The sequence below is a fragment of the Cebus imitator genome, unplaced genomic scaffold, assembly GCF_001604975.1.
Source record: "Cebus imitator isolate Cc_AM_T3 unplaced genomic scaffold, Cebus_imitator-1.0 Scaffold71, whole genome shotgun sequence".
NCBI classification, from domain to species: domain Eukaryota; kingdom Metazoa; phylum Chordata; class Mammalia; order Primates; family Cebidae; genus Cebus; species Cebus imitator.
This window is the reverse complement of record NW_016107386.1, coordinates 1,632,639-1,643,422: the sequence shown is the minus strand read 5'-3', so window position 1 is coordinate 1,643,422 and position 10,784 is coordinate 1,632,639. Positions and strand designations below refer to the sequence as shown.

At 57.7% G+C, this 10,784-nt stretch overlaps 1 protein-coding gene across 5 annotated transcripts; it reads left to right on the top strand.

Annotated features, from left to right (window-relative positions):
* Window positions 1-2,440: 2,440 nt before the first annotated feature.
* NFKB2 (nuclear factor kappa B subunit 2) lies at window positions 2,441-10,718 on the top strand. Of its 5 annotated transcripts, none has more exons than XM_017531156.1 (23): window positions 2,441-2,573; window positions 3,801-3,893; window positions 4,163-4,244; window positions 4,361-4,401; window positions 4,705-4,803; window positions 4,884-5,035; window positions 5,289-5,395; window positions 5,483-5,641; window positions 5,937-6,041; window positions 6,169-6,254; window positions 6,336-6,474; window positions 6,682-6,810; window positions 7,522-7,731; window positions 7,812-7,953; window positions 8,301-8,415; window positions 8,504-8,717; window positions 8,880-9,049; window positions 9,178-9,280; window positions 9,411-9,562; window positions 9,676-9,745; window positions 9,963-10,135; window positions 10,265-10,376; window positions 10,446-10,718. In XM_017531156.1, the coding sequence occupies exons 2-23, from the start codon at window positions 3,873-3,875 to the stop codon at window positions 10,568-10,570; spliced, it is 2,706 nt and encodes a 901-aa protein (XP_017386645.1). In that variant the 5' UTR covers window positions 2,441-2,573; window positions 3,801-3,872; the 3' UTR covers window positions 10,571-10,718. The 5 variants fall into 5 exon arrangements, with proteins under 5 accessions (XP_017386645.1, XP_037595416.1, XP_017386647.1 ...); XM_017531158.2 differs by having other exon boundaries at window positions 2,442-2,573; window positions 10,449-10,718; XM_017531157.2 differs by lacking the exon at window positions 2,441-2,573 and adding an exon at window positions 2,602-2,746.
* The last annotated feature ends 66 nt before the right edge of the window (window positions 10,719-10,784 follow it).

Here is a 10,784-nt window from a genome sequence, read left to right as displayed (position 1 = left end):
CCCCCACCGTCCCTCCCCTATTTCCCCCCAACTGACCCCAGTGTGTAGTGCTCCCCTCCCTGTGTCCATGTGTTCTCATTAGGAACAAGTTTTTCAAGGCTCTCAAGCACATCTGACTTTCATTCCAGGAGCTGAAGTACTTGAAAGAGCTGCTGATGGAATAGCAGCCTTGAACCCTGCAACTTGAGTAAAAACACTTGGAGGATCTATGGTTGCTGTTATGATTGTGTTATTAATTTGTCTTCTTTTTCTTTGTGTGGTCTGCAGATGCAGATCCCAAATCCTCCGAGAAATAGCTCACCAAGATAAAGCTGTGCTTGCTTACCTAGCTTTGCAGAAAAACAGAGGGGGAAATGCTGAGAACAAATCCTGATGTGTGAGATAAATTATATTGTTTGCTGAGAGCAATGACAAGGAAAATCCAACTGACTCCCAAAGCAGAAAACTGCTCAGGGCATTCTAAAACAGTAAACAATATGAATATGTCTCACACCAGATGAACTAGTTCTTTGAACTCAGGATACGTGACTCTGCCTCCATTGTTCCCTCGCAAAGAATGCTTTCTAATATATCTTTAGCCTATAGTGTACAAACACTAGCTGCCTTTAATCTATGAAAGAGCACAGAGTATCCACTTGTTAAACTTATCACTGGAATGCAAAGAATAAATACATGGGTCAGAGTCTGCTCTGGGCTCTCAGCTGAGAATGCTGTCAGCCACCTGAGCCCACCTTTGCACTCTATCTCTGTGTCTGTTTCTTAATTCCTTCAGCGCCACCTGGGTTAAGGTCTCCACGACCAAGTTGGTCTCAGCAATTTAGGGTTAGACATCTGACTTATCAGTAAAGGTAATATTTACCTCCTAAGGTTATTGGGAGGGAGAATGAGAACTTCCACTGAAGTACACAAACCTAGTGCCTGGGACACCATATTTGCAGGCAAGATGAAGGAGGGCAGGAAAATAATAGGAAACAGCCCTAATCAAGAAACATAATAGTCTCTCTTTACTTAGCGCCAGTGCAGGCCTATGATTCTGTTGTCTGAGCAAGTTGCAGGAAAGACCCTAGATAGCCTATTATCTACCATAAGCCTAAGGGAGAAGGACTCCAGGCATGGAGATTACTTATGGTACTTCCCAAGAAGAAGCACTACTGACCAGAGAGAGGTCCATCTACGTACTCAGTGTTTGGTGAATTCCTGTCCTGACCTTGCTGCCTCTAGAAGTGTTCAGGTGGAAATTGCAAGGTATATAAGAGGCAATTTGGCAGGGCACAGTGGCTCACGTCTGTGAGCCAAAATAGGATCACTTCAGTCCAGGAGCTTAAGACCAGCCTGGGCAACATAGTGAGATCCGTCTCTACTAAAAATTTAAAAATTCACCAGGTGTGATGGTGTGCACCTGTAGTCCCAGCTACTAAGGAGGGTGAGAGGATCACTGGATCCTGGAGTTCAAGGTTGCAGTGAGCCATGATCGGGCCACTGTACTCCAGCCTGGGTGACAGAGCAAAGCCCTGTCTCAAAAACATAAATAAATAAATTAAATAAATAGGCCGTTCGTGGTGGCTCACGACTGTAATCCCAGTATTTTGGAAGGTGAAGGCCAGCGGATCACCTGAGGTCAGAGTTCGAGACCAGCCTGGCCAACATGGTGAAACCCCCCAACCCTACTAAAAATATATAAATTAGCCAGGCATGGTGGTTGGTGCCCACTCGGGAGGCTGCGGCAGGAGAATGATTTGAACCCGGTGGGCGGAGGTTGCAGTGAGCGGAGATCACCTCACTGCACTCCAGCCTGACACTAAAACGAGGCAATTTCCCACAGCAGTGGAAGTTTGAGCTGTGTAAATATGGATGCCTTTTCAGTTCTAATAATCCAGATCTCCGTGCTGAATAAACACTTCATTTCCCTTCTCCTGCGCAGAGCTCCTGAGCTGTGGCGCTTTGGGAACCTGCCACTTTTTAAAATGTCCAAGGTTGGGACTGTCTCTCCGGGAGCCCTGAGGCTGATGAAACCGAGGGAGAGAGGGGCCCGGGCCGTTCGGAGTCTCCTCAAGGCCCCAGGGAGGCCACCAGAGGGCACCCGGGACCGACCGCAAGAGCAACTTCCTTCCTCTTCCTCTAACTTCCCGGCAGTGAGCCGCTCCGGGCAGGGGCTGCCGGCTTCCCCCTGGAGTTCCCCAGCTTCAGAGAAAGCCAAGCTTCAGGCGCAGCGAACGCTGAGCAGGAGCGGAAGCTCCGGCCCGGGTGGCGCTGGGTCAGCAGGTGCCTTCTCGGGGGTCCCCGGCCGAGCTTGTGCCTGGTGGCCGGTCACCCAGCTCCTCGCCCTGAGCGAGCCAGTCCCCTCCGGGCACGCCCGAGTCGCTCCGGGTTGGCTGCGCCAGCTCAGAGTTAAACTTTCAGCCAATGAAAAAGGGCATGGGGCGTGACGCACGGAAACGTCATGGGAATTCCCCCTGGGGGGTTCGAGAAGGGGCTTTCCCGGCCCCAAGCCCTGCTGGCTGGCGAGGTGTCGTGGCCGGTCCTAGGTGGGTCGGGCGCGGAGAGAAGCCGGAACCGGAGCTGCCGCCGCCACGGTGAGTGGCTGGGTTCAGACCCCTGGGTGGCCGGGACAAGAGAAGAGAGGGAGGAGGGCCTTTAGTGGACAGCGCCGGGGCTGGAGAGCAGCAGCTGCACACATCCAGAGAGGGCGCACAGGCGACGACACTCGGATCCACGTCGACATCCTCGTACAAAGACACGCGGACCCATACGTACACCTGCACCGGTGCCGGCGCACACACATGCACTCAGAGACGCGCCCGCCGATGCACCGGTGCCTGCGCCCACACCCTCCACGCACAAACTCAAGATACGCTCACCCGTGCGCAAGACAGGCGCTGACCCGCACCCACACTGAGAAGCTCGGGACTCACCTATGTACACACATGCTCACTTGCTCACTCATGTTGACGCCATGCACACACAACATGCACCCAAGCACTACAGCTGAAACTTGCGGAGCTGTGATGGAGACACACGCTCGTATTGGGTGGGGAGCGTGCAGAGGTTTCCCTGTCGCCTGCGCGCCCAGAGCCAGTGCGGTGTGGGACCAGCGGCTGTTGTGAGGTTTGGGAGAGAAAAGAGGAGCCTATCCCAAGGAGGAGACACTTTTCCCGCGGCCCCAGAATCGCGTTTTCCGGGCAGAACCCCAGGGCCTCCCACGGGAGAGCCCCCGCCTACAGGCAGTTCGAAAAGGCGGCCGTGCACCCTCAGGAATGTCCCCACAAAAGCCCCCGGGGTTTATCAGCCGTGGCCTCCCTCATGACAGAAAATCCCAAGGTTGCTCCAGACCAGGGGAGGGGAGCGGGAAGTGGACTTGGCCTCAGACTGCCAGCCTCCCCAGGCTGTGAAGGACTCTCCTGTTCCCTGCCCTGGAGGGAGGACGGGGCTTAACCCCCACTAGAGCTTCCCCGATTCTCCTCGCCCTCTGCCCGCAGCTCTTCAGCACGCACCAACTGACTGGCTAGGACCTCCAGCCCCTCCCGTCGTGAGGGCGGGGCCAGTGGCGTCATTTCCAGGCCCGCCCCCTCCGGCCCCGCCTTCCCCTGGTATTTTCGGGACTTTCCTAAGCTGCTCTAACTTTCCTGCTCCTTCCCCGGCCAAGCCCAACTCCGGATCTCGCTCTCCACCGGATCTCACCCACCACACCCGGACAGGCGGCTGGAGGAGATTGGACCCTCCCCCAAATCTGGGCCCCCATCTTCCGCCCATCCCCACTGTAGATCTGACCCCCTTCCCTCCACCACTCCTCCCAACTTTAGGCTGGCGCCTAAAATTCTAGGAAGCAGAACCTGGCCGGAGCCACTAGACAGAGCCGGGCCTAGCCCAGAGACATGGAGAGTTGCTACAACCCAGTGAGTCACGCCGCCTGGCCCCGACCCGGCCGGCTGCCCCCCGTGTCTGTTCCACCTGTCTACTGGAGCCCCCTCTGCTGCCTTACACCTGCATGCTCACAGGTGCTCTTAGCCTGCCAGTCTGTCCAACTGTCTGCAACTCTGCTTCCAAAAAGAACTTTCTCTTATGCCTGAGGAGGAGGGGGAGTGACCACTGAGGACTTGGAGATGGGAGGTGGCGGGTGGGGCACTGAGAGTCAGATGCCACCCCCAGTCTCTCTACAAACCAGGGTCTGGATGGTATTATTGAATATGATGATTTCAAATTGAACTCCTCCATTGTGGAACCCAAGGAGCCAGCCCCAGAGACAGGTCAGTAAGTTCCACTAACCTCCTCTAGTCCTAAAGGGAGGGGGAGGGAGAGCATGTGCCCTCTGCCTGGGGGAGGGGCTTGGAGATGTAGCTCAGCAAGGTCTCTCTGTCCCCAGCTGATGGCCCCTACCTGGTGATCGTGGAACAGCCTAAGCAGGTGAGTGAGCAAAAGGGAGGGTGTGGAATACTTTCAGCTTTGGGGACAAATGGGGTAGTTGTAGCTGGCTGCAAGCAGTGACCATCTAATCCCCTGTGGCCTCCTTGGACAAGGACATGGAGGGGTCCTTGTCCAAGGAGGCCTCAGGGGATTAGATGGTCACTGCTGCTGATCACAGAGATGTGGTTATGGGTCAGGGCAGACACTACCAGGCACTGTGGTCACTGCTGGCCAGGTTATGGCTGGCCGGTGGAGGGGGGGGTCTTCCCTGATCACAATGTCACTCTGCCCTTGGACCTTCAGAGAGGCTTCCGATTTAGATATGGCTGTGAAGGTCCCTCCCACGGAGGGCTGCCCGGTGCCTCCAGTGAGAAGGGCCGGAAGACCTATCCCACTGTCAAGGTGAGCCAGGATGGTGCTAGAGGGTGGGCTAAGTGGACAGCACACCCAAGACCATGACTGACAGTCCCTGCCCCTCCTAGATCTGTAACTATGAGGGACCAGCCAAGATCGAGGTGGACCTGGTAACACACAGTGACCCACCTCGTGCTCATGCCCACAGTCTGGTGGGCAAGCAGTGCTCGGAGCTGGGGGTCTGCGCCGTTTCTGTAGGGCCCAAGGACATGACTGCCCAGTAAGTGCCCTCTACCCCTGACCCCCACTGGTATGCCCCATCATTGCGTGCCAATCGTAGGCCCCAGCCCACCTCTGTGAGCTTAGCATCTTACCAAGGGTAGAGCCTTAGGTTGGTCCCCAAACCCAAGGGCCCAAGTAAAATCTACAATGGCTTCCTTGAGGAAGGAGGCTGAGCTGATCCCTGGCAATGGGGAAGATGCCTCAGGAAGGAAGAGCTGCATGGGCCAAGGCCTCTGATTCCCCCTTCTCAGATTTAACAACTTGGGTGTCCTGCATGTGACCAAGAAGAACATGATGGAGATTATGATACAAAAACTTCAGAGGCAGCGGCTCCGCTCCAGGCCCCAGGGCCTTACAGGTATGGGTGCAGACGGGTCATGGGAAGTGCTCATGGAAGGAGCAGGGAGAGAGAAGCCCAGGTGTCACACATGTGCCCACTGCCCAGAGGCTGAGCGGCGGGAGCTGGAGCAGGAGGCCAAAGAACTGAAGAAGGTCATGGATCTGAGTATCGTCCGGCTGCGCTTCTCTGCCTTCCTTCGAGCCAGTGATGGCTCCTTCTCTCTGCCCCTGAAGCCAGTCATCTCCCAGCCCATCCATGACAGCAGTGAGTATTCTGACTGCCTAGGGTGCCAGGCCTAGTGGCAGAGGTAGCATGAGGGGTGACCTCAAGCTGTGGAGTCAAATAGGCCTGGGTTTCAGAACCTGGCCCTGTCACGTATAAGCCGAGTGATCTTGAGCAAGTCATTTTTCCCCCTGAAGCTTCTGTCTTTAGTAAATGCATACATTGGGTGGTTCCTGCAGCTCCTGGGGTTGCTGAGATAAGGAATACAAAGCACTCAGCTCCTTAAATGCGGCCATGGCTTTGGCATCATCTCAGCTAATCCATATCCACCCCGTAGAGTCTCCGGGGGCATCAAACCTGAAGATTTCTCGAATGGACAAAACAGCAGGCTCTGTGCGGGGTGGAGATGAAGTCTACCTGCTTTGTGACAAGGTGCAGAAAGGTGAGACTGGAGCCCAGGCTGGGTGCCAAGGACATCCAGTGTACAACTGAGGCCAGGGAAGCTCTTGGGTAAATGGCCCTGGAGATTCACACCAGGAGCTTCGGCCAAGCCTCCATTTTCCTCGTAGATGACATTGAGGTTCGGTTCTATGAGGATGATGAGAATGGATGGCAGGCCTTTGGGGACTTTTCTCCCACAGATGTGCACAAACAGGTACCCAGGGCTAGGGCCCCGGCTGGGGACTGAATTAGGCAAAGGACTCACTGACACCCTGTGTCTCCCTGCACCCCCCAGTATGCCATTGTGTTCCGGACACCACCCTATCACAAGATGAAGATTGAGCGGCCTGTAACCGTGTTCCTGCAACTGAAGCGCAAGCGAGGCGGGGACGTGTCGGATTCCAAACAGTTCACCTATTACCCGCTGGTGGAAGGTGGAGCTGGGCTGAGGACCCCAGGGGGATGGCGGGGGGCCAGCCTGGGCTAGAAGAGGGTCTAGATGTGGGAATGCATGAGCCAAGTCAGGAGTATGGAGGCTCCCAGGGGGTGCTTCCTAGGAACCAGCCTGAGAGTTCTTCTGGGAAGGGCCCCTGAGGCATGACACAATAATTGGGCTCAATCTCATTTTCCTCTGTGCCCAGACAAGGAAGAGGTGCAGCGGAAGCGGAGGAAGGCCTTGCCCACCTTCTCCCACCCCTTTGGGGGCGGCTCCCACATGGGTGGAGGCTCTGGGGGCTCGGCCGGGGGCTATGGAGGAGCTGGAGGAGGAGGTAAGGGAGTGCTGATGGAGGGAGGGGTAAAGGTAAGAGAAGCTGTGGAGAAAAAAATCTGGGAGAGACTGGGCTCAGTGGCTCACGCCTGTAATCCCAGCACTTTGGGAGGCCGAGGCAGGTGGATTACCTGAGGTCAGGAGTTTGAGACCAGCCTGGCCAACATGGTGAAACCCCATCTCTACTAAAAATACAAAAATTAGCTGGACATGGTGGCAGACACCTGTAGTCCCAGCTACTCAGGAGGCTGAGGCAGGAGAATCACTTGAACCAGGACGCAGAGGTTGCAGAGAGCCGAGACTGCTGCACTCTGGCCCGGGCAACAAGAGCGAAACTCCGTCTCAAAAAACAACAACAACAACAACAACAACAAAGGCTGGGCTCGGTGGCTCATGCCTGTAATCTCAGCACTTTGGGAGGCCTAGGAGGGCGGATTACCTGAGGTCGAGAGTTCGAAACCAGCCTGACCAACATGAAGAAACCCATCTCTACTAAAATTACAAAATTAGCCACATGTGGTGGTGCATGCCTGTAATCCAAGCTGCTCGGGAGGCCCAGGCAGGAGAATCGCTTGAACCTAGGAGGTGAAGGTTGCGGTGAGCTGAGATGGCTCCATTGCACTCCAGCTTGGGCAACAAGAGCAAAACTCTGTCTCAAAAAAAAAAATCTCCTGGCTGGTGCCCCCTTCCCACAGTCTGCCTGTACCCACAGGTGGCAGCCTTGGCTTCTTCCCCTCCTCCCTGGCCTACAACCCCTACCAGTCCGGCGCAGCCCCCATGGGGTGCTACCCTGGCGGCGGGGGTGGGGCACAGATGGCCGCTTCGGTACCCGACAATGACTCTAGGGAGGAAGCCGCAGAGCCAAGGGCCCCCTCCGGGACCTCCCAGTGCGAGCTGCAGGCCCCAGAGATGCTGCAGCGAGGTATGGCCTCTGGGGCGCAGGCGGTTGGGATGCCCGGGACTGAGAACCCAGCCCTGACCCATGCCCTATGTCGCCCCCAGCCCGAGAGTACAACGCGCGCTTGTTCAGCCTGGCGCAGCGCAGTGCCCAGGCCCTACTTGACTATGGCGTCACCGCGGATGCGCGCGCGCTGCTGGCGGGACAGCGCCACCTGCTGACGGCGCAGGACGAGAACGGAGACACGTAGGCAACCGAGAGGGCCAGGCAACTCAGCACTGGGTGGGGGGCAGGAACGGGACATGCACGGAGCCGGGCCCTGCAGTTTCAAGTCCGGCCTCGCTGTTCACCAGCTCTGTTCAAGGTGCATGGCCTCTCCAAACTCCAGTTTTTTCGACCGTGCTAGGGGTACAATAATAGCCCTACATACCTCAAAAGGTGTGGAGAAACGTCAAGTGCAGGCGCAGGGATGCCCTGGGCCACATGCTGGGTTCCACGGGCCCCAGTGAGGGAGACTGTGGGGGCGATGGGGCTTTGAGAGAGAAGGATGCTCTGAGTGGCTAGGCCAGACTCTCTTGCTCCCCAACCCCCAGGCCGCTGCACCTGGCCATCATCCACGAGCAGACCAGTGTCATTGAGCAGATAGCCCATGTCATCTACCACGCCCAGCACCTCGGCGTCGTCAACCTCACCAACCACCTGCACCAGGTGCAGGGGCGCCCACTGAGGAGGTGGGAGGGGTTGGAAGGCAGGTGGGTCTCGGGCCTGGCTCACCCCTCACCCTCTTTCATCATAGACGCCCCTACACCTGGCGGTGATCACCGGGCAGACGAGGGTGGTGAGCTTTCTGCTGCAGGTGGGTGCAGACCCAGCACTGCTGGATCGGCATGGAGACTCGGCCATGCACCTGGCGCTGCGGGCGGGCGCTGGTGCCTCCGAGCTGCTGCGTGCACTGCTTCGGAGTGGAGCTCCCGCTTTGCCCCAGCTGTTGCACATGCCTGACTTTGAGGGTGAGCTCCCCATCTCACCTGACTAGGGGACAGGTGGGGACCAGGGAAGGTATCTGGCGAGTGCCCAGAGTGGACTATGAGGTGTCGAGGTTGAATGGTCAGGGCTGGTCCGGGGGCTGCCTTAGGGGTCACAGCTGCAGGCTGAGCGTCCCACCTCCCTAGGACTGTATCCAGTGCACCTGGCAGTCCGAGCCCGAAGCCCCGAGTGCCTGGATCTGCTGGTGGACAGCGGGGCTGAAGTGGAGGCCACAGAGCGGCAGGGGGGCCGAACAGCTTTGCATCTAGCTACAGAGATGGAGGAGCTGGGGTTGGTCACCCATCTGGTCACCAAGGTGGGACTGAGGATTGTGGAAGGAGTGGGGCCAAGGGTGGTGGAGGGATCAAAGATGGTGATGAGGCATGTGGGGGGGTGGCCGGGGGACCGTGCTGTGGTGTCAACCCTCACTGCTCACACCCCCAGCTCCGGGCCAATGTGAACGCTCGCACCTTTGCGGGAAACACACCCCTGCACCTGGCAGCTGGACTGGGGTCCCCGACCCTCACCCGCCTCCTTCTGAAGGCTGGTCAGTCTCACCCTCAGGGGCACTTGAACAGGGTGGGGGGAAGGGAAAGAGGCGCTTCCCAGTCCCCCCACTTTGCAGTCCTTAGTGTGGGCTCCCACCATACCTCCTGACGACGGCCTCCCTCTCCCAGGTGCCGACATTCATGCTGAGAACGAGGAGCCCCTGTGCCCACTGCCCTCACCCCCTACCTCTGATAGCGACTCAGACTCTGAGGTGCCTGAGAAGGACACCCAAAGCAGCTTCCGGGGCCACACGCCTCTTGACCTCACTCGCAGCACCAAGGTGAGGCCAGCCTGGGACTAGACGCGCTCTGACAGGGTCCAGAGGATCTGGACTTAAAGACACAGGCTTAAGGACGGGGCGGGAGGTAGTCAGAGGTGCGGCTGTCTCCCCAGGTGAAGACGTTGCTGCTCAATGCCGCTCAGAACACCCTGGAGCCACCCCTGACCCCACCCAGCCCCACAGGTGAGGAGCATCAAGCATCCCCAGCCCGATTCCTCACAGAGGTCTCTTCTCCTTCAGGATCTCTGAAGGCGGCCTCCCTTTCTCTACCCCGGCTGAATCCATAACCCCTCATGGCTCTGTCTGTCTGCTTACCTTGGGAGAAAGGCAGTGTTCAGGTGTCCATGTCCCCACCCAACTCTGGAGGTAACCAACATTTCTCTATGTGTGTCCCCCTCAGGGCCAGGGCTGTCACTTAGTGACACAGCCCTGCAGAACCTAGAGCAGCTGCTAGATGGGCCAGAAGCCCAAGGCAGCTGGGCAGAACTGGCAGAGCGGCTGGGTTTGCGCAGCCTGGTGGACACGTACCGACAGACGGCCTCACCCAGCAGCAGCCTTCTGCGCAGCTACGAGGTGGGTGCCCTGTGCCCTGCCCCCTCCCAGCTTCCTTTCAGATCTCAGAAGTCAGATGCCTCCTTGGCCCCAGGGCTCCCAAGCACACACCCTAACCATGACTCAGACCTCATCCCTCTGCCTTCTCAGCTTGCTGGTGGGGACCTAGCAGGCCTGCAGGATGCCCTGTCTGACATGGGCCTAGAAGAGGGGGTGAGGCTGCTGAGAGATCCGGAGACCCGAGACAAGCTGCCCAGCACAGGTAAAGAGGCCTCCCAGGAAGGTGGATCTGGGCCTGGAGGCCTGAAGCCCTGACCCCATTTTCTCCCTGCAGAGATGAAGGAAGACAGTGCGTACGGGAGCCAGTCAGTGGAGCAGGAGGCAGAGAAGCTGGGCCCACCTCCTGAGCCACCAGGAGGGCTCTGCCACGGGCATCCCCAGCCTCAGGTGCACTGACCTGCTGCCCGCCCCCAGCCACCTTCCCAGACCCCCTGTACAGCGTCCCCACCTATGTCAAATCTTATTTAACACCCCACACCCACCCTCAGTTGGGACAAATAAAGGATTCTCCTGGGAAGGGGAGGACCCCTCCTTCCCAACTTAATGGCAGCCCCTGATGTGATTCTTGTCCCTGGAACCAGCTACCCACCCTGCCCACACACCAGGCATG

Coding starts and splice junctions, on each gene's coding strand:
- NFKB2 (XM_017531156.1), top strand. CDS start 3,873: ATGGAGAGTTGCTACAACCCA. Junction 6,042..6,168: donor TTGTGACAAGGTGCAGAAAG/GTGAGACTGGAG, acceptor TTTTCCTCGTAG/ATGACATTGAGGTTCGGTTC. Junction 7,954..8,300: donor CAGGACGAGAACGGAGACAC/GTAGGCAACCGA, acceptor CCCAACCCCCAG/GCCGCTGCACCTGGCCATCA.